This window comes from Triturus cristatus, chromosome 9 (assembly GCF_964204655.1).
Source record: "Triturus cristatus chromosome 9, aTriCri1.1, whole genome shotgun sequence".
NCBI lineage: Eukaryota > Metazoa > Chordata > Amphibia > Caudata > Salamandridae > Triturus > Triturus cristatus.
In genome coordinates this window covers 613,568,052-613,590,532 of record NC_140592.1, presented here as the reverse complement: position 1 = coordinate 613,590,532, position 22,481 = coordinate 613,568,052, and the positions used below count along the sequence as shown (strand labels likewise).

The 22,481-nt window shown below is 44.4% G+C and overlaps 1 protein-coding gene across 1 annotated transcript in view; it reads right to left on the bottom strand.

Moving 5' to 3' along the window:
- The window catches only part of WDR62 (WD repeat domain 62), a 699,214-nt gene that overhangs the window by 637,032 nt on the left and 39,701 nt on the right, over positions 1 to 22,481 (bottom strand). The window contains exon 3 of the mRNA XM_085625650.1: positions 4,225 to 4,287. Within this exon, the coding sequence (XP_085481776.1) occupies positions 4,225 to 4,287 (63 nt within the window). The remainder of the gene's footprint in view (positions 1 to 4,224; positions 4,288 to 22,481) is intronic.

Sequence of the window (22,481 nt, the reverse complement as noted above, 5' to 3'; positions counted from 1 at the left end):
CCTGTGTGCACAAGCGCATTTTGCCTATTACTGGCTTCACACTCAACTCTACATGGCCCCCTGAGAGGTTTAGAGCTGCATTGTTGATTCCAGCCACTCACTTCTCTGATGTGTAAACACGAAGCCAGACAAAACCATCAGCACAAAGCACTGTGCCACCCAAGCATATTGGCAATGACCAATGAAGAGACGTTAATATCACAATTACGCACGTTAGGGATTACTAAATGGGAGATCTCTACAGTGAGCGTATTCCCATGGAACAGATGTCTTTAGTTGTAGGCCACACAACCATAACTATCTTCCTCTGCCATACACTTAAAATAGCTAACAGAAAACTCACAGCAACATGTACGCAGGAACTCCCCACTTTCCAATCAGAGTTACTTACGGCAGCTAAATTCCCCAAAAACTCATAAATGGGGTCTCTTCCCAAAATATGTCCCTCAAAGATTCCATTTCTTCCAGAGATCAATAGAATATGGAATTATCTCGGAGGAGGCATGGAGGCACTGTTGCTCACAAACTGGTATATTATTACCAAATAGTAAAAACTCCTATTGATACAATTTAGATAGATACTCTATAGGCTGTACTGCGCACAGTATTGACTGCCAATGGGATCTGCGTCCAGATTCCAGATGTGCTCCATGCCAAGGGCTGGAGGCTAATTTCCGGCATAGAGTACAGTCATGCCACAGGGTTTACTTATTTTGACAGCAGGTAACTCAACCCCAATCTGCCTCTGGGATGATTTACATAACCATCAGCAAAATGCCCCAAATAGTCTTGTTAGGCACGGTTATGTTAATTTCCAGTGCATGCCCAAAGTTTATAGTGCTCGCAGTGCTTATTGCTAAAATAGAGGTGACAGCAAACTGGGACAAGAAGGAGCGTCCTACCTCACAAACCTGGATGACTGCCTAATTACCAAATGGAACTGTATGAGGAACTATTTCCAAGAACTGCAAGGCCTGAAGACAGAAGAGCTCCACTCGGCAACCATTTTCTGTCAAATCCACCATAATAATTTGGGGTTCATGGCGAGAAATCACATTCTGTTATATTTACCACGCAGGACTTATCTGCTGCATCCAAGTTACAAGGATGCCAAGTGACTGGGATTACCGGAGAGCAATCCTCGGAATATAATGTGCAAGTATTGCACTGTAGGTATAGTGTTGTGACCCTGCCTGGAATAAGTCCCATTATATTTGACTCTGTGTCTTATCTTTAAGCAATACATATAATAAACATTGGCATAGCCAATAGGTCTCGCCTTTGGGACCTTATAAGTATTTAGTTATGCAGCACAATATCCTTACTGCAACAACATTAACTGTTGCATGGCTAACACTTATAAGGTCCTAAAGACGAGACCTATTGGCTATGCCAATGCTTGTTTTAAGGGGGCCTCGAAACGGGTCTCTGTTTTGTGCCTTGGCACAGGCAGTCCGTTTTTTTCCGGACTGCAGTGACCGCAGGCACATCGATGTGTGCTGCTCACACTGCTCACTTGTGGAGAAGTTACGGCATGAGGCATGACATCATGCAAGGTGAGCTTTGTAGGAGAAGGGAAATCCGTTAAAGAGAGTCATAGTCTCTCTGGATTTCCATTCTCTTTTTGAAACTCAGGAGCAGCAACATCGTCATGGTGTCAGCAGGGCTTTAAGTGGAAGCTTTTTCAATATTATATACAACAAACCATAGTTGCCAGGGTTGGATTAGGATTAAAAATCGACTCTGGCACGCTAAAAAAAAGTGGCCCTCATTTGCATATTGCCTTTCTGCAAAACTTTATTTAAAAAAAAAAAGGGGGGCTTTAAATAAAATGCACGGATTAGTTTACACTGGTGCAACACACCTGAAAACATGTGAGGCCACTTTTGCTCAGGCCCGCTCCCCCGCGACAATATGCATACACTAATGTGCCGGCCCAGCGAGACACAAGGGCGTGATACCTCCGCCCATCTGCTTCCATAAAGGCCACTCAGGCACCCACTGGGTTGCTGGCGTTATCGAACAACGCAGAAACCTCCAAATCGGCCCCCAGACTGCTCAAAAAAGCAGCCCACAGCTGAAACTGGACACCGGCCCCTCGGGCAATTGCGTTGCCAATCCTACGCTGATAGTTGCTGCTTATTTGTCTTCTGCAACTAACAACCATTGACAAAGCCAATAATCCTGCCTTCTTGTAGGTATGATGTTGTTGTATCACGTATCTGAATGCAATGACAGAAACCGCAAAATACAAGTCGGGCGGCACACTATGGTAAACACAGATTTTTAGTTTATGTGTTTTAAGCCACGCCCTTAATTACACTGGCCACGCCCCTTTGAGAGACCCCCCCACACACAGTTTTTTCATCCCACTTTAAGCCCTGCCTCCTCCTTTCTTTAGACGCCTGGTGCAGAGCGGGAATCGGATGCACATCTATGTCGGTCCAAAGATCTCACGCTGCTCCGTGAAATGTATGGAAGTGGTACATCCCGTGACAGGCATGTACATACACTTCCCTTTTTCCCGTTATAATTGCAACACAACAGAAGAATGCAAAGACAGGAATCACAGCAGACTGAGTGAACTACTCAAGTACCCTCTTCTTGGTTGTATCAATGAAAGCAGGTGTCACGTGCTAAAGCGCCTAATGAAGCCAATGGGATAATTAATCAGCGCCTCGAGACATCTTGCTGCTAAAATGTGCGGTACTATGTCAGCAGCTTAGTGACCCACCTAGAGGTCACAGCGACTGTCATGATGTGCACGCATCACTGAGCGCCCCCAGGTCGGCACAGAATGGACCTGGGCTTCACGGAGAGAAGTGCTTGAGTTGTCCCGTGATTATATTGTTTGAGTCAGAGGGTAACCCAGGGTTACAGCCACAGGCCTCGAGTTCCACAATTACTGATTTAACCACTAAATCACATTTACATCCCAGTACACTCAATATAAACTTCTTGTCCAGTCTCTGTGAGACGCCAAAAATCTGTGTCCTGAATTGTGGCTTGGCGGTGTTTAACTTGGTCTGCCGTGGGTGGTCGGAGACTAAAAAGCCCGGTCTGTTGTGTTAAAGGCGTTTGACCAAAGCAGCACTGGGGCAAGACAGAGGCAGCGGCAGCTCGCGGGGCTGGAACTGTGCATGCGGGTTCATGTAGCATGCAGGGGAATGGCATTCCGGGAGAGCAACATGCCACAGGAGCACGACCCTGGGAGTGAATGACATAACTGAAAGATAGCGCCTTCTCTTTGGCTCCCTGGAGGGTAGAATGGGGAGGGACCGGCACACAGTGATCAAAAGTAGTATGTTATAGCGGATAGCGGAATCCTTCTGATCCAAGGCCGACCTTGAAGCTGGTGACTCTGGGCACATCACTCAATCTCCCCATGCCTAAAAATGATTGTGTCTGTTGATAATGTAACTGGTGCTCATAATGCGCCCTGATACCTTCGGGTCGAGTTTGCACTATAAACAAGAATTTACAAAGCCAATATCTCTGCCTTGCGTAGTAAGTTGTTGTTTAGTTAACAATGCCTTTCTTAAAGCCCACAGACCATTTAATTCTAGCACTGTCATTCTGACTTGTAACCAGCGGCCCAGGCTGCCACTGACTTGGAAGCTTTGCTTAGGAGGGATCAGGAAAGTTTGTGTTGCAGGGGAAGAGAAGATGGAGAGAAAAGACAAACAAAAATGAAAGAAAAGAGATGAAGAGTAGGAAAGAAAATAGAAGTGAGCGGGCGCGCGTCTGCGAAAGTGATCGCAGGTACGCGCTCTGTGGTGGGGAGGGGTAGAGCGAGGCGCTTGGGAGAGCGCTGTAAGGCTTTATGAGCCATGACGGCCAGACGGCCAAAAGACAGATGGCGGCTGCGCGCGTGGACGCGCTCATGAACGCAAGCTTGAGACAAGGAAAAGCCTCTGGTAGCACTTTGGAAATACACTAACTAAATGTCTCGCAGAGCAGCGCATGCACTGGCTCAGGCGAGACCTAAAAAAGTATGTGCTTGCTAACAGAACATAATCTTCTCCTATCTAAAATGGACCGCAATTCACTCCAACAGATCAAGTGATGGGAACAGACAGGTAGGTGGGCATGCTGGTTTCCGATGTAATTTTTGAGAACTTTGCACTGAAGAAGATAATTCGAAGTTATCAGTGTTTGGCCTGTTGACAAAATTTCTACATTGTAATGCCAATTTGGAAAATATGCCTATTAAATGCACAATACCTGGAATAATTGAAGATGTGAGTTTGCTTATTCTTTCTTGGGCAGAAAAGGACAATAACGCACCTGAAAAGAAAACAAAAAGCACTTTAATCAAATACAGTTGTCATTCTTCCAGCACAGCTCCTTAAATAAATGATAGAGCAGACACTTTCCTGGCCTCCTAAAAACTCAGTGAAGAAAACTATGTTTTTATTTGAGGAGGGTGAATACCCTGCTCAAGCAACAACCACAATCCCTGTGAGGGTGAACCACAAAAGTCACCAAATGAATCTGTGCTTAACCGTGTGGTTGGTTGGTACAAAAGCAGACAGGCTTAATTTAGAAGCAATGTGTAAAGTAATTTTGCAGCACTCAAACATAAATAAAGGGAAAATACAACACATGAAAAATTCCACACCAATTTAGAAAAATAGAGAAAAATGTAATCAATAACTTGACACAAAAATAAATCTAATCAGTAGAACCAGAGTTGAATTTGTAAAGTTTTTAATGAAAAACAGCACCTAAAAAATCAAAGCGCCAAACACGAGAACTCAAGTCGCGCGAGACCGCGGCAAACTGAAATGTTATGGGCGACCAGGATGGAGTACAGTTCGGATACATGAGGTGGATTGGGTCTGGTTTCGCCTTACCTTCGAACTTGGAAGAAATTTTTGAAGAAAAGCTGCTGAGAAGGTAAAGTTCAGCGGAGCAAGGCAGGCGGCGGTGTTTAAGAAGTCTTTGTCATCGGGGAGACACTGAAATACGTTGTGGTGAAGATTTCTACATTCAGACTGTCACTTTTTGGGAAGTTAAAAATCTCTAGAGGGATGAAGCTGCAGAACGGAGCCACCGCAATATGAGGCCAATTGGCAATGCACCTTGGGAATATAGGCAAGCAGGTAGCTCCCTGTCTCCTGTCAGTTCTCAGACCACTTTTTAGTTGAAAATGTACTACATTTCAGTTTTTGCTTGTTTTGAGTCCAGAACTGGTGGGGATTCACTTGTCAGGCAGGACTCACTCCAGGCAGGTTCCAGGTGATAATACCTAGTACCCCTTTGTCTCATTGTCCATGGAAAATATGCAGAGTCAATACAATCTTTAATTCTGACTTTACCATGAAAGAGGATTTTTAAATTACAATTCTTTTGAGACCAAACATGATCTTTCTAAATGTTCCCAATCAAAGGTTAGCATGTATTAAATGTAATAAGGTAATCCAATGTTACCCTATGGGAGAGTAGTGAAAAATGAATTTAGGAGTTTTTCACTACCAGGACATGTAAATCTTAAAAACATATGTCCTACCTTTTAAATACAATTCACCTTGTCCTATAGTCTGTTAAGGGCAAAGTTGGTATCAGTACCAGACACAAGAAAGCCTCATTGGGTGGAAGAAGCTTTATTGCTTGTGCAAGAAGAGCCTGGAATGATCTCCCCTTTTACTTGAGAAACTCCACTAATCTGCTAATTTTTAGGAAGCAACTGAAAACCTGGCTTTCTAATTTATAATTGTGTCTATATCTTAATGCCCAGAGGAAAGCAGTTAGCGCCAGGACACCCTTGGGTAACCGTTTGCGCTTTAGAAATACCAATAACATAACATACCACAGGCATCACTTAAATGTATTAAAAAGGAGGGTTTTGGCCTGGCAACAGATTTATTTTGCACGGTCAAATTGGAGGTTTAAAAATGCACACAGGCTGCAAAGGCTGACCTGAGGCATGTTTTAAAGGGCTGCTTAGGTGGATGGCACAATAAGTGCTGCAGGCCCACTAGAAGCATTTAATTTACAGGCCTCTGGTACATTTAGTCCACCCTAGTAGGAACTTACAAGTAAATTAAATGTGCCAATTGGGTGTAAGCCTATTTTTACCATGTTTTAACGAGTGAGCACAAGCACTATGTGTACAGCTAACCAGTGCTACATCCCAAAGCCAACAAAAATGAATGTCAGAAAACAGGAGGAGTGAAGGTAAAAGGTTTGAATGCGACTCTGCAGAGAGGACCAAGTCTAACACTCAGCACCATCCATTAGCTTCCAAAGCAAGCATTAGGCCAATTTAAAAATGCTGGGAAACAGGAGGTCTACTTTTCACATAATGCCTTTAGCTTCGCTTACACCTATCTGACTTTACTTGCTGTTACCTTTAAGCAATGTGAAACTTTATTCAAATGCACCACACTCCAAACTGCTTAGAAGCTAGCCTCTAAAACCGGAGTATGCTCTTTAACAATAATAATTTTAATGCAAGCTTTCAAACATTAAAAGCATAAGTTGTTCAACTGCTTTAAAAGAAATAGTGCAATTAAAGTAATGATTTATTACTACCACACCTCCAATTTGGAAAATGTGTGAAGTTAGTGATGATTTCAACTTGGTGACGTTGCTAAACGTTTTCCTAAATATAGTATCCAGAGTGGCACTGGATTGCTTGTGATCTTCATCCAAACTCATCTCCCTTTCCCCGTCCCCATTTATTCTAACCCTACCACTGACCTCAACTTAAGAGCCAATCTAAAGGTGAATCTTTTTATGCAACATATACTGACAGGCAGCAGTCCTTGACAGTTACTGCTGGGAATGTTTTCAGTAATGCAGTTCACAGGCATGCTTTATATGGCATGGTAACTGGTGCCTTAAAGTTGGCACAGAGTTGCCAGCTAGGAGCACACAGCGCATATGAAAAATAAACTTTAAGAGACAGCCTGGCATTCTGCTGCACAATAACTGAAGGCCAGAATTCAGAGAGCAGAATTCAAAGGCACAGAATCTAATGGGCAAATATTATTTAGCAAATTAAATGATGTGCATGTACAACTCTTAATTGTATTTCTTTATTCTGGAATAATATGTATTACACCATCCTATAACTATAAATACACATCTGATAAGCTATTGTGTTGCGAGAGAGCACTTCAGAAAGGCAGGATACCTCGAGTGGCACAAAGCTTTTTCTGCTGTGCCCCATTGGCCGTATAATAGATGGTATGTTGCCGGTAGGTAGGTTAATGCATTTTGTGCTGCAGAGGAATAATGTATCAGGGGGGAAGCAAGATGGCGGCTGCGTAGCGGCCGTTGCAGCGGAGCAGTGAGGGCAAGGGAAGGAAAATGAGACCGACGGAAAATTAGATCGCACAGATATGGATCTCCCGACGCCAGGAATATTACTCTAATTTTAGGATGCTGATAGCACTTACTTGCCACGGTCCTGTGAAACAGTTTGCCCGGGCAGTGGTGTTCGCGGTCTCGGCCCTCTCGCCCGGCCACAGACTCCGCGGGAACATAGGAGGGCGGAGTCGGGTCCTGAGGGAGCGGAGTCCAGGCGGAGTGGAGCAGATTTTCGCTCTAGGCAGAAGGGAGAAAGCGGTTACCGCAGTGGCTCGGGTCCATCAAACCGGCTTGGTGAGAGACGGAAGGAAGCTATGGCCCCGAAAACAGCGGCCGGGTCAAAAACGGTATCCCAAAAGAAAAAAGCTCTGCAGGAAGGAGTTGAGACAGAGGGAAACGAGGACTCACGCGTAGCACAAATGCCCACAGAACAACCAAAAAGAGGCAGCAGAACACCGGAAGAACCCGCCAGGCAGTCGCCTCAATTGCCTCGATTGCCGATATTTTCTCCAAAGCTGGTAAGGAGAAGGAGGTGGTTAAAGAGGTGGGGGGCAGTATTTCTCCAGCGGCTAAATCACAAAATGAGGAGACGAAGACTGGGAACACTAGGGGGGGTCTTCCCCCCTTAGCATCGAGGAGCTCTCCGACCAGACACTGCCCCCTGCACTACATCCGGCTAAAGACACAATGTTGGCTGGCGACCCCGCGGCCCAATCTCTAGCCGGGGGGAATGAGGTAACAAAGGAGACGCCCCAGGCTGAAAATGCGTTGTTGTCCCAGGAAATAACGACAGACGATGCTGGTATCTCCGTGCAGGGTGGCGACACGGCCAATGCAAGGGTACAGTTACAGTTGCAGTTGGGAGCCACAGCTAATACGCATTTCCTGAGTACGGAGTTCGACCTGGCCTTGGGAGGTCCTCTCAGTGAAAAGGAAAAAGATCCCAGTGAATGCTTTTTTTCAGTGTCCGAAGGGGTCGGTTGGTCCGAGGATGACGAACGCAGTTCCTATTTAGATTCTGAGAGAGATTCAGAGAGCAACCCAGAACTAGATCTGCCGGCAACGGCGTTAAGACCTCCCGTAGCTGCGAGGAGCCGGGTTCAGAGCCACCCCCATCGTGAACTAAGCTGGGATCACTCTCCCGCCTTGGCTCTCCAGGGAAGCCCCAGTGTGGACGCTACCCATCTGTCGCTCTTGGAGACAATACATCAAGAGATAATCGCACATAGAGAAGAGACCCGCCAGGATAACCGCAAAGCTCAGGCTGCAATGAGGAAGATGCAGGGCATGGTTAGGAAACTCTCTAAGGTTTGTGCCAACACCGGGGACAGAGTCTCGAATCTGGAGGAGAGAGTTGTAACAACGGAGACCGAGGTAGCTGAAGCTACCAGCAAGGTTAATGCTCACTGCTCTCAGGTGGTCGATCTTCAGTGGAAACTGGAGGAGATGGAGAACAGGCTCCGCCGGAACAACTTGAGGGTATTGGGAATCCCGGAGGGGTCGAGGGCTCTGATATAAGGGCATACATCATCAAACTCTTCGAGCAAGCATTTCCAGAGCTCTCTAACTGGAATTGGTCTATCGAGATACGAGTCCACAGCACCCCCTTTAAACTTCGCAGGAATGCGAAGGAAGGCGACAAACCTAGAGGCGTGTTGATATTTCTTGGCAACTTTATTTTGAGACAGTCCGTCGCAGAAAAGGCGAGACCAGATGCCAGGAGAAGTAGCGAAAGGGTCTCATTCTTCGTGCGTCCGGACTATTGCCATACGACCGTAGAGCGAAGGTGGCAATTGAGGGAGATGATCAAGCCTTTTCAGGATAAGAAGATCCAAGCCTTCCTGATAAATCCAGCCCAGTTAAAAATAATTAATGAAGGCAGGACCCTATTCTTCGCCTCAGAAATTAAAGCGAAGGAGTATCTGGACTCTCTAGGCAAATAGCCCTTAAACTGCTATTTGAGGGGGGTAGTCCTACTCCAGTTATCGTTTAAGATGAGAATGGCTTGGTCGATTGTCCGGCAGGGGAATCGTGCTGTGCATATCGTACCAGTTTGAATGGGTTTAAGGGTCTTTTCAGTGGTGTTGTTTTTTTTTTTTTTGGCTTTAAATTATCTGTCCTCATTGCGATCTCTGCTAGTCCATCACGTGCACAGACTTGGTCTGAGCGCTTCACAGAGTGGGTTGTGGGGGAGTGGTGTAGGGGGGGTGGGGGTCGAGTCGGGGGGGTGGGTCAGAGGGTGGGAAGGGGGGCGGGGGGGTTGGTGGTGAAACTAGAAAACGAGGGAAAAAGATGCAGTTTGGACTATTTTGGATTTCTCTCTAGTCAGCTTATGGATACAGCAACGGATAATCTGTCAAAGACTCAGGTAGAGCTAGGTGTTCAAGTAGACCCCCACGATGGCGAGCATTAGAGTGTGCTCAATTAACATAGGCGGGATGAACGATTGGAGGAAACGCCAAAAATTGGTACATTTTGTGAAGCATAATAGATTTGACGTCCTCTGTCTTCAAGAAACCCACCTCTCCTGGGCTAAAAGGAATCTCATGTCTGAGTGGTTTCGAGCTGGCGGCATGTTCAACTCAATCCTCGACAAACAAGGGAGTCGCAGTCTTAGCCAGAACATTCTTGGGAGGGGTCAGGCGGACCAAAGTTGACAGCAATGGGAGATGGGTTTTAGTTGAGCTGGAAAAGGGCTTTACGCTGTGTGTAGTTTATGGGTCAAATAATGACGATCCTGAGATTTATGATCTCCTCGAAATAGAGTTAGCTAGTTGGTCAACCCCCATAATATTTTGTGGAGATCTAAATATCTCAGCGGATTGGGGTAACAACACAGTATATTCAGGACGGAAGCCAAGAGTTTTCAGGGCTGTTAAGGCTCTTATCAGCTCGCATGGGTTGGAAGATGTATGGGGGGGTCAAAGAACCCCAAAACCCAGGCTTCACATATTTCTCAAATCCCTTTCAGAGATATACGAAATTGGATTATTTTTTCGTGTCATCCTCAGAAATAAACAGGGTAGGAATAACTAAACTCCCGAAGCTATTGTCGGATCATACCCCGCTGGTATTAACTTATGAACTGGATAGGTTAGAAAGGAGAAGGACCAGATGGACCTTTGAAAGGAGGTTATTGGCAGATAATAGATATGTAGAACATATCAGGAAATGGGTAGGGGAATTTTTTGCCAATAGATATAGCACGTCACAAAATGGGGTTTGGGAGACGTTTAAAGCAGCCTTAAGGGGCGAATCAATAAGCTGTGCAGCTAGACTGAGAAGGGAGGATAGGAGCGAGGTGGAAAGACTAACGAGGAAACTATCAGTCGCAGAAGAACAACACACCTTAGATATAGCACAAGGTGGGGATAGTAATGAGAGTCAAAGGAAACCGTTGGTAGCCAAAGCGGAATTACAGAAGCTGGTAATGCAGAGGGCGATGTGCGAATACCAATCATCTAGGGCCAAATGTTATGAAACAGGCGAACAGGCTGGTAGAATTTTAGCTCTACAAATTAGGCAGGAAAAAGCAAAAAATATCATTTCTAGGATAGAAGATAATGGGAATGAATTCACAGAAGCCAAAGAGATTCTACAGGTTTTTAAGAACTTCTATCAAAGCCTTTATGCCGAGGAAAATCTGGATGGTCACCAGGGCGAAGAGTATGTGGATAACGGCCCCTGACTAGATGACTTAGTTAGGGAAGAGCTGGAGATGGATATCAATGGGAGTGAGATTACAGCTGCTTTGCGGGAGTTGGCCACGGGTAAGGCCGCGGGTCCAGATGGGATCCCCCTGAAGGTCTACAAATGCGTCGAATCCGAGATCACCCCACTCTTAATGGATCTATTTAATGGTATAATTTGCACAGGAGTGGTCCCAGAATCATGGAGGGAAACTAATATAGTAGTCTTCCACAAGAAGGGGAAGCCCAGGGAGAAACCGGGATCCTATCGCCCCATTTTGTTAATTAATGCAGACACTAAACTATATTCCAAGATCTGGGCTAAAAGGTTGGGCAGGATCATTGGCGACCTCGTCTCCCCGTGGCAGCACAGGTTTGTACCTGGGCGCGGTACCACGGACCATACTAGGAGGGCAATAGCTCTGTTCGATGCCCAGGCCGCCGCGGGGGCGAGATGGCCATGATCCTGCTAGACGCCGAGAAGGCTTTTGATCGAGTGGTTTGGAACTTTCTTTGGGGGATTTTAGCGGGGAGAGGATTTGGGGAGAAATTCATCAGAGCACTCAGAGCGATGTATGTCGATCCAGTCGCGCGAGTTGTGGTTATGGGGGAGAGCTCTGATAAAATATCTATAAATAGAGGCACGCGCCAAGGGTGCCCCTGTTCCCCAATCCTCTTCTCTCTCTACATTGATCCGTTTATCCGGAAGATATTAGGGTGCCCAAGGATCAGTCCCGTGGTATGTAATGGCTACGAAAGTAAGATTTTAGCGTACGCAGACGATCTGGCTGTGATTACCACTGATCCTCAGCAGGCACTTTTGGTTTTGGCACAAATGGCAAAGGCTTTCGGTAGCCAATCGGGGTACCTACTAAATGAATCCAAAATGCAAATAATATGCACTAAAAATATTATTAAATCAGATATTAGATTTGTGGATTCAGCGAGCTATCTGGGGGTTAGAATCAACGCCTCAATAGATAAAATAGTAGCCGAGAATTTTGTTCCACTTAGTAAATCTATAGAAGCTGATCTGAAAAGAATTGATGTATTACACCTCTCATTGATTGGGAGGGTTAATGTACTAAAAATTTCAATGTTCCCTACAATTCTGTATTTGTTTCGTGCCATACCCCTTTTAATTGAGGAGAAAATAATCAAATATCTGGAGTCCATCTTTATAAGGTTTATTTGGCAGTACGGGAAGGTTAGGCGCTCTACGAATCTTATGTCACTCCCCAGGGAAAGGGGTGGGTTGGCCTTACCAAACCTGAGGTTTTATCACTGGTCGTGCTTTTTGACGCAAATGTCTATTCTTTTTCAGTCAGAGCCATATCCTAGTGCAGGAAATAACGACATTCAGATGCACCCTTCAATTCATGAGCTGCTAGTGGGGAGAAAAGCAGTCAGCCTCTTGAGGCGTGAAGTCGACCGTAGATATTATAAGAGGGCCCGTTTCAAGATCTTGGAAGGGGTATGGGGGTCTGGAGGGCTACCTTAAAGTTCTGTAAAATCCCTAAGATAAACCCATACCATCACCTATGCAACTCAAGCCTATTCCCGCAGGTGGGTGTAGATAGGAACCTTCAGGTATGGAAGGACCTTGGAATCAAGACATTAGGGGAAATAATGGGGGAAGACGGGATACTGGGGTTCGATGTCCTGCAGCGTAGTGTCGGTATCCCTTCAAACCATTGGCTGCTGTATGTCCAATTAGTGCGCTCGCTGAAGGCATTAAGACCGAGGATGTCACCTCTGGCAGAATTCCCCATGATGGACTTGTTGATCAAAGGGTGTAAGAAGCTAAAAGTTGTTTACATGCTCTTCATGGGAGAAATTCAAGATGATCTGGAAAAAAACGAACGTGCTTTGGCCATAAAATTGGGAAATCCCGATGTCGATCTGGACCTGGCCCTCTTTCTGAATAAAAAAATATTTCGTTCTACAAACTTGAGGGCTCAGCATTATAAAACTCTGTTTAATTTATATCACACGCCTGCCAAGTTATATGCCTGGGGGGTCAGGGAAGACGACAGATGTCCCAGATGTAATACTGGTCATGCAGATCTGCTGCATATGTTCTTTAATTGTGGCTCGCTGGCTGTAATCCAGGGTGAGATAGAAAAATTCTGGGAGGGGCTGCTAGGTCAAAAGATCGATCTATCCCCTACCCTGATGTTATTGGGCACTGATGATAGGTTAAAACTGGGGAAAGCCGAGGAAGCCCTGGTTTTTATCTCTGTAGCAGTACTTCGAATTTTAATCTCTGCAGGGTGGAAGGATACCACTGCTCCCTCATTCCAAATGTGGCTTTCCAGATTATTGGGTATGCATAACATAGAGATCTCTCTATACGCACAGAAGGGGAAGAAAACAGGGGATTTCTGGAAATTTATCTGGTCTCCCATTTCAAACTGGAGGGAGACCAGAATGAGAGAGGGAGAGAGAATATAGCATCCCGAAATGTGCATATAAGTCGGATTCCTCGTTCCTCTCTTACTATTGTAGGGCTCGAGAAGACAAAGGACGTACTGCTATGGTATTATCTGAATTGTTTTTTTAGGTTTCATGTCTCTGTAACTGTGCTGCTTTTTGTAATTATTTGTCAGTATGTGCAAACTGCAAAAAAAAAGAAATAAAAAAATAAAAAGGAATAATGTATCAGGCCACTGTCACATCGCTTGCGTTCCAATGACCTTGAAAGCGAGCTGCCTAAACAGCTTAACCGGTACATAGCAGCAAATGTGCATCCGCCTGTGTATCTCTGTTGTAAGTGGAGACCTCCGGTTTGAAAAACCTAGGGAGGTATCTTGCTAGAGAGGAGATATGTGCTGGATGCACATCCTTCTGTAAGTGGACTCGCTGTGAATGTGAACACAGCAACTAGTGTCTCTCCCCATCTCCATAATGGGTAGAGTTGTCCTCTTTATAATGGTTTCTCTTCAAATACTTCTTTCTGTAGGTGCGGCAGAATTTTCCATATGTCATTCCCACACATGTCTTCCAGAAAATGACAATACAGGCATTGTTTTTCTTTTTTTTTTTTAAATTGAGGAACAAGGTATTGCGAGTATGCATGGTGAAACGTTGCAAGTCCTCTTTCGGCAGGGTTGGACATGGAGAATGTCCAGATGTACTGCAGTGCATCACAACTTACTATTTTGCATTATTGGCTTTTTGATTTATGGGACGGGTGTGGGTTTCTGATGTTCTAGTTCACTTCCTGAATGGGGGGGGGTGGCTTTCCAAGACCATTCACTAGCTAAACTGATGTTTTTGTAGGGTGATGGGCAAGAGATTGAGGGCTACTCGGAATACTGACATCCAGACTATAAATATTTTATTTGGATAGGAATCCAGTTGGAGCATGTCACTGAGCTGAAGTCCTTAGAAGGACCCATAGTATAGGGATTACTAGATTGGATGAAGTGGTGCAACCAAACTTTGTTGAAGGCTTCGCCAATATGCAGCAATATTTTTATTTACACATGCACCAGTTCAACTGGTATTTGAAGGTGCAGCTCACGATGAATCCATATCTCACGGGTTTAGATGTATTGGCGGATTTTGACAATCTTGAAACAAACCTCACTTCTTGCGCCCTCGTTTATAAAACGATTCCTCTGGTTTACAGAACTTGGCCATGCACACCCCTGGAATGGTTTATACAGAGCAATGCTGCAGGAGCGGTTTGATGGAGCCATCTTAATTAACCTGCTCTCAAAGCCATTATAAGGCCAATGGCCCCAGTTCCGTTTGTGTGTCTTATTTATTGACATTGCATGGATATGGTGGGAAAATGATTCAGTTTTCATTAAAGAACTGCACTGTAAAAATGCCACACAAACTCCAAGAGTTGTTTTCTGTTGCATGATTTGGACGGTGCATTTCTTTAACAAAAAATACAAACTGTTTTGTTATTATGTACATACAGGGTCATGAGTGAAAGTGTGCTGGGCTAACAAAGAACTTAGGGAGTTAAAAGCCTGCCCATTGCTTACTATTGGTTGTATTTGCCACTCGTTTGCTTGCTTCTTTTTCAGTGGCTTACCTTCCGCTTCTTGTGTTTGCCCAACCCCTGTAGAATGCCCTCTTTACCACCCTTTTGATTTGCTGACTTGTATCTTTTCACTGCACATGTTTAAAGAACGATATTTTTTTGGTTAAGCACTGCATGAGAGTACATGTGCTTTCCAGCTTTCTCTCTCTCGTGCCCTTCTCCCCAGCGCTCAGAACCGTCTACTCTCTCCTGTACTTCTACTCCCATGATGCTCTCTTGTCGTCTTCTCCCCATGCCCTCAGAGTTGATTTATCACTCTCCTGCAGCTTTCCCCTTCTTCCTCCTCCCACCCCACTTCATTTTCGCTTAATACTCCAACCTGCACCTCAGTTGCCCTCCCCACCTTAACGCTCTTTTTTTTAAAGATTTGATTTTTGGGGAGGGCCAGGCAGTAAATTACTGCTGGCAGCTTTTGTGCTACTTAAATGTAATTGGTTTTTTTTTTCCACTCACTGATCCATCTCTGATAGGTAAAGTAATTTTTAAAAAATGGTGTCTTCATCTGCGTGATGAGTCATGCTAGTACATACATCATTATGCGTGCATGTGCCTACTAAATGACGTCATTGCTGGTTGTGGCAACGTCATCACACCTTATTTTCCTTTTGGCCATGCTGCAAATGAAATGCTAAAAAAATAAAAATTCGCCGGCATCACCAAAAGACATTGGCCAAGCCAATAGGTCCCAGAGGTAAGTTCTACTTCTACTAACTCTGCAAATGCTAGCCTCAATGCAGTTTACCTTGCTTTTAACATTGCACTGTCAAGTCATGCTTAACCGGAGTCTTAACTGTACAGTAAATTACTTACTTGGCAGTGTTTTGTTTTGGCTGCAGCTTACATAGTTACTTACATTACAGGATTACATTTCCCGCTTGGCCCATGTAGCTGCCCAGTACATGTGAGATTTGTAGCTCCGGCGACATTCTTTAGTGTTGTAAAAAACAGCAGGTATCATTGCCTAGATTATGGTACTCGGAAGGAGAGAAGGCTGCGTCTCCCTTGCTGGTACGATAATTCATGACCTTCTGACCACATTCATCAGCAGTGATCGTTGAACTCACTGAAGCATCACACCAGAATCAAATTGTATAAAAAGAACACACTTAATACTAATCCACAGTGTGCAGAGTCATCCAGATACGATAAGATGTATGTTTAGGGCACTGAATAGTAGCCAGGAGACCACCTGTTGACCAATGTATGTGAATGTAAGTCACTCAGTTCTTGTTCACGCAATATCCTGCACGTGCCAATAACTAGCCTAATGACTTAGAGATCTAACAGTTTGCTATAACGATTAACTGATCTACTGCTCCCAAACAGATAACTCAGTTCAATGCCTACCAGACAGCGCAGCTGTCTGGTTTGCTAAAGACATCTTGGGGACATTCAGAAAGCTGACCTAGGAATGCATTTCATCCATTGCAGTCCATTGGCTTTGAAACCCACATTTTCTGGCTTTCAATTTGCTGGCTTTATTTGTTTTAAGCAGTCCAGCTTGAGTTCGCCTTCCTGCTGTCCAAATCTTGTTTACTGTATTCTGCCACAAACTCGCTTTCTGTAAACAGGCCTTTTAAATGTTGTTCTTATCTTGCAACATTTACTGTGCATTCAAAGACAAAGGTGAAATGTCAAGCTGCCTTCAGAGGAAGCTTGGTGTTAAATTTTCTTTCTCCGATTTCAAAGTGAGAGCATTTAAGTGACACTCCTGCTGAGTACCCACGTAAGGGGAGAGGGAATAGGTTGTTTTTTGTTAGCACAAAAAATACATTTAACTGTGCTGATGTTTCAGAATATATCACAATTAATACACAAGAAGCACTTTTTTCTAATTCTGAAGTGGGGTGAAAAATATTTTAATACGATTAAAACAATACACTAGGTGATGACATTTGCACACATTATCGTTTGTGTACAGGAAAACCGTATTTTGGCGCAAATGTAATGGTTATTTCAATTGAAAATGTGTTGTCTGTAATGGAGGTGCGCTACCACACCATGCATTCTCCTTTCTATGACACGCCACTCCACGACATGCCATTCTCTTTATGCCCCTCCACTCGAAGACACTCTAGGACATGCCATGCCACTTAACCCCATGCCACTCCAATCTACGCCATGCACTCCACGACACAAAACGCCACTCAACTCCACCCACTCTCCCCCACTCAACGCAATCTACCCCACTCCACTTCATTCCACCACACTTCAATCTACCCTACCCAAATGATCCCACGTCACTCCAATCTACTCCACCCAAATTATCTCACCCCACTCCAATCTACCCCACCCAATTCCAATCTACTGTACTTCAATCTACCCCACTCCACCCCAAATCACCCCCAATCTACCCTGTCTGGAAGTTCCTAAAAACACATAGGATCTGCCCGTTTGTGGGTAACATAAACTAAGGGGTTGGTGTCTGGACTTATTCCAGACAGCCCCAAAGGATATGTCAGCCTATAGACCAGCTAGCTCACAGTGCCACCATAAGTCCCCTAACCTTAACAAGGAGCAAATAGTTTCTGGTACCTATCAAAGATGACAACCCTTGATTCGTCAGGGATCATGGAAACAGTACAGTACTTTTCACTCAGTCAATCGTATTCAGTCTTAGAGAGATACACAGAACAATCGTTGGGGACGTTTTCAATAAGTATTTATTGAACCAGCATCATTCTAGTATACAACAGGTTTGCTGCGACAATAATTAGAAGCAAATGTAAAAGATTACAAACACCAACAGAGTAAACAAAAGGTAGAATTCTACCATGGTGCTTATCAGTAAATATATGCAATCATATAAAAATTACTGTAATTAAGCATACTCCTACGATGTAACCCTACCTAGGTGTACCCAAATGTACCTAGTATGTATGTGGGTGTACAGCCAAGAATCCCCTAAGGAAAAACCAACCCCATTACCTGATGGGACAGAATGAAGGTAATCCCGCGGAGCTGAATCTTTTATGAAGTAAGTGACTGGAGTGATTGAGTATCGGAGGTACGTGACGGGTGTCTGCATGGGACACCGCCACCACCGAATGTACAGTGGATGGAGGGACAATAACTTAGGTTTTTCGGGTGCAGAGACCGCACCGGAAAAGAGCAACTGCGTCATTTCTGCCTCCTTTTTGTTTTTAATAAAAAAACAAGTTTGCTAATGTAAAACCTTGGGCATGAACCAAAGCATGCGTGGGGGTGTTTAGGTTACGCAGCGGGCCCGGGGGCCGATTTATATAAATAACAAACGGAGCGGGAACACCCATGATAACAGAGAGTAAAACCGTATATAATCAAGCATACAAACAGCAACTATAGAAAAACGCGCATACGAAATGGGTTTGGAATATTTTGGGCTAATACACAACATTGATCAAAGCATTTTTCCTCCCCGCAGTGTGTGACTAAAAGACAGCACCTCCTGCCCGATCCGCATGCCAATTGAAAAAAGAGACCAGTGGGTAAGCGCGAAAATGCTGGAGTGTCTGGGTCACAACTAGGGTACTACCACAGGATGAATGTGTAAGGTTTAAATCACTGCATGTAGGAGTTGCAACCAGACCTACCATATAACTCACAACCTATTGAGATATAGGTTTCTTGTGTATATATTGAGATGTAGTTTTTTTGTATATAGATCCCAAGTGTATATAGTCAAACCACAAATCACAGTAATGTTAACATTCACGGGATCACCAAGAGTTTTTTTTAACACAGAGCCATAGGGAAATCTTCTGCCACAGTGTCGTGCACCAAATAGGGCTATGAATAGAACACAGGAGAATCACGGTCCAACATATAGGAATGGATGAAACACCAATAAAAAGTCAGGACGAGTAAATTAAGTATTAATGATTTCTTCTCCTTCCTTAGAAAATCTATTGAAGACAGAAAGAAGACAGGTGAGCGCATTAGGCCTCACATGAGTGCATGGAATGAGTGCACAATACAGAAGCAGAGACAATAGAACAGTATACTAGCCCTGACGAAGGCCCCAGACCGACGTGGGCTCCTAGTGAGGGCTGAAACATGTTGGCACAGCAAAAGGGGTACAACTAAACAAATATATTCAGTAAAACCCAACTAATTCACGTTTTTATTCATACCCCAGGTCCCCTCAGAATAAAACATAGCGATTGAGTATACCTAGAGGTATTTTTAAATATCACTCATCTGGATCCCTGCTTATCCAGTATTGCTTTATCTAGGAACTCCCATTCCATCTATGGTTGAGTCCACCCAGGTAGTATCATCTTACCTGGGTGTGGATAAGCGCCAATGATGAAGCATGTCACGATAAGAGAGTAAGGCGTCTACTCCAATATCTTTGGATACCCCTATCCTCCAGGATAAGGCAGAGGGAGTTTACCACATCCTGACAGTCTTAAAAACCCAGAATTCCCTAGGAGAATTCTAAGAGCAGCAGTTGCTTATATGTGATAAGAGAATGAAGGACCCCGTCTTGGTCTTGAGTTGGATAGCCCGCAAAGGACGTCAGACCACTGCATTTTGTAGCTACTGCGTGCAGGGACCTCAGTGTCATGTGTCAGAGTGGAAGCTTCTCCTCTGTCTTTCTAGTGAAGGCAGGGTTCTTTTATACCATAAAGATAGCCACAGGGTTCCTACCACAATCAATATGTTGTGAGTATGATCATGTAAATGAGCCTAAATCAATACCTACGATTATGCAAAGTAGTTATATCGCACTAGATTGAAGATGACCAATACTTTTCTACAGAATATGTTAATCCTGTTATGTATGTCATGTGCAGGGGTCTTTTCTAAGAATCCTCATGCATAATAAATTAGGCTAGTTTCAAGGAAACCGATTGACATTTATTCTGCACACAAGTGGTTAAAAGGTCTGTGCTAGAACCGTTATGCTGAGCAAGGTAGGACAAATGTAGGTGAAAAGTCGTTTGCTACTTAGGCCTAGTTTGGAGTACATAACAACCCCACTCCAATCTACCCAACTTCACTTGACCTAACCCAATCAACTCCATCTCAATCTACCCCACTCTGCTCCAATCTACCCGAATGTACCCCACTCCAACCTACCCTACCCCATTCAAATCTACACCACTCCATTCAAATCTACACCACTCCATTCAAATCTACACCACTCCATTCAAATCTACACCACTCCATTCAAATCTACACCACTCCACCCCGCTCCACTCCACTCCCCTCCCCTCTTCCCCAATCTATCTCACTCCACTCCAATATCGACTCCACTTCAATCTAGCCAACTCCATTCCACCCCACTCCAATCTACCCCGCACCACCCCACTCCATTGCATTCCACTTTACCCAATCTGCCCCACTCCACTTCACTCTAAATCTACCACAGGTCACTCAAATCTACTCCACTGCAGTCCAATCTAACCCACTCCACCCAAAGTCCACCCCACTCCAATCCACCCCACCCTAAACTACCCAAACTACCCTACTTCAAATCTACCCCACTACATTCCTTTACTCTACTATAATCCATCCAATCTATCCCACTCCACTCCAATCTAACCCAATCCACTGCAGTATACCCCACTCCACCACAGTATACCCCACTCCACTCTACCACAGCATATCCCACTCCACCCCACTCCAATCTACCCCACACCATTCTACTCTACACCACTTCACCCTTATCTATTCCACTCCTGACTTCCCCAATTCACCCTATCTACCCCAGTCCACTCCAATTCAATCCATCCCACTCCAATCTACCACACTAATCTACCCACTTACCCCACTCCAATGTACCGGACTCCAATGTATACCAATCAACTTTATCCCAATCTACGCTACTCTACTCAAATCTATCCTCCTCTAATCTACCCCATCCCACGACACCAACGTATAGCCATGCTGAACAGCAGCCGCAATGGTGTACAACATGGCTACAACACCTTGCCAAAGCCAATAGCTTTCACACAGGCAAGACCTACTGGCGTTGCCAATGCTTGTTTTTAAAGCAGTAACTACTAAGAATCAGTATGAGAACTCTAAATGTTTAGGCCTTGAAAATGATCCCATCCTAGAGCTATAGCAATTTCACTGCCCCCAAAATCACCCTCTCACAAGGTGCTCCTGACATGTTGGCACTCAATTATGGCACTTTTTGTGCTTATATTTATTGTCACTTACCTTCCACAGTTTGAGTCACATTCAAATGAGTATATATTTTTCAGCTAGACTATGCATCTAGACCTTTGTCACCAGGGTACACTAGTACAGAACTTGTGGGACTTTTCCGGATCTCTCGTTCCCAAATTCTGTCTACTTTATTGACCCTCGGGCCTGCTTCACAACCACAATACGTTAGTCTTCAGAGTGTGTTAACCATTCACAAATGAGAGGGCTCTTAAATAAATCCTAGTCTGTGGATGTAGGTGTGCTTCTGGGCAGGTGTTCCTCTATGGAGGTACATCAATCTTAGCATTACCTTCCGACGGTGGGGATGCACATGGGTCAGTCTGTTTCTTGGAAGTTGATGACATTTGGGTGAATAATGTGTATATGTGGTGTAATTATGTGTAGGTGGCATAAGTCGGCGATGTTCAGAAGGACCGTTGTGGATAGGGTGAGTGGGGCATTAGCTTTTGAGGCATGGGTCTGCAAAAGGTAAACTTACTTCTTGCTGCCCCCACTGTGGATGTTAAGCAATGGTGAACACTTGTGCTTCTCCTTGATCACCATCCTCGGTGTTGTGGCAAGTAGAAATACAGTGGGAGATAAGAGGCAGCAGCCCCTCTCACCATCACTGCCTTGCCAGGACTCCCCAGAGGAGAAAGCTGCTAGTGTGCTGCCTAAAGCCACCCAGGATTGCAGATATCAGCTAGTTTCAGTGTGAGACTAACTTCTGCTGCTCTACTCTGCGATTTATACCTTTCATTTCCAAAGATGAGCAAGTACACTGGTGCAGGGAAAGAGAATTGTTTCAAAACCAACATGTCCAAGTTTAACTTCTTTAAAAATAGCGAGGCCTGTTGGCTTTGCCATGCAGGTTAACCACGAAGTCCAGTCTACCACGAAATCAGAGCAGAAGACTAAATTCAGCTTGATTTTCTTGCCTCAAAAAAGAGGATTTTTTGCCAAGACTAATGCTGTGGAACTAATGTGTTACGTTGTATTTTTAATCATTAAAAACAGAACTCAGACAAAAACCAACACAGGAATACTAAAATGTAAAATCTTGCAAGAGATGTGAAGGGTAAGGAACAGAACATTTTAGACAATAGGTTGTAACGTCTTAACAGTTGACGAGATGTTTACACATTTCTTGGACTTATGATGGCTTTCATGTGTATTTTGGGAGGTCAAGCACAAAAGCATTGAATTTCTAACCTAGGAACCCAAACCATCCGGCTCTTGCAGATTCTGTATCACTGTGCCGTCAGGTATTATTA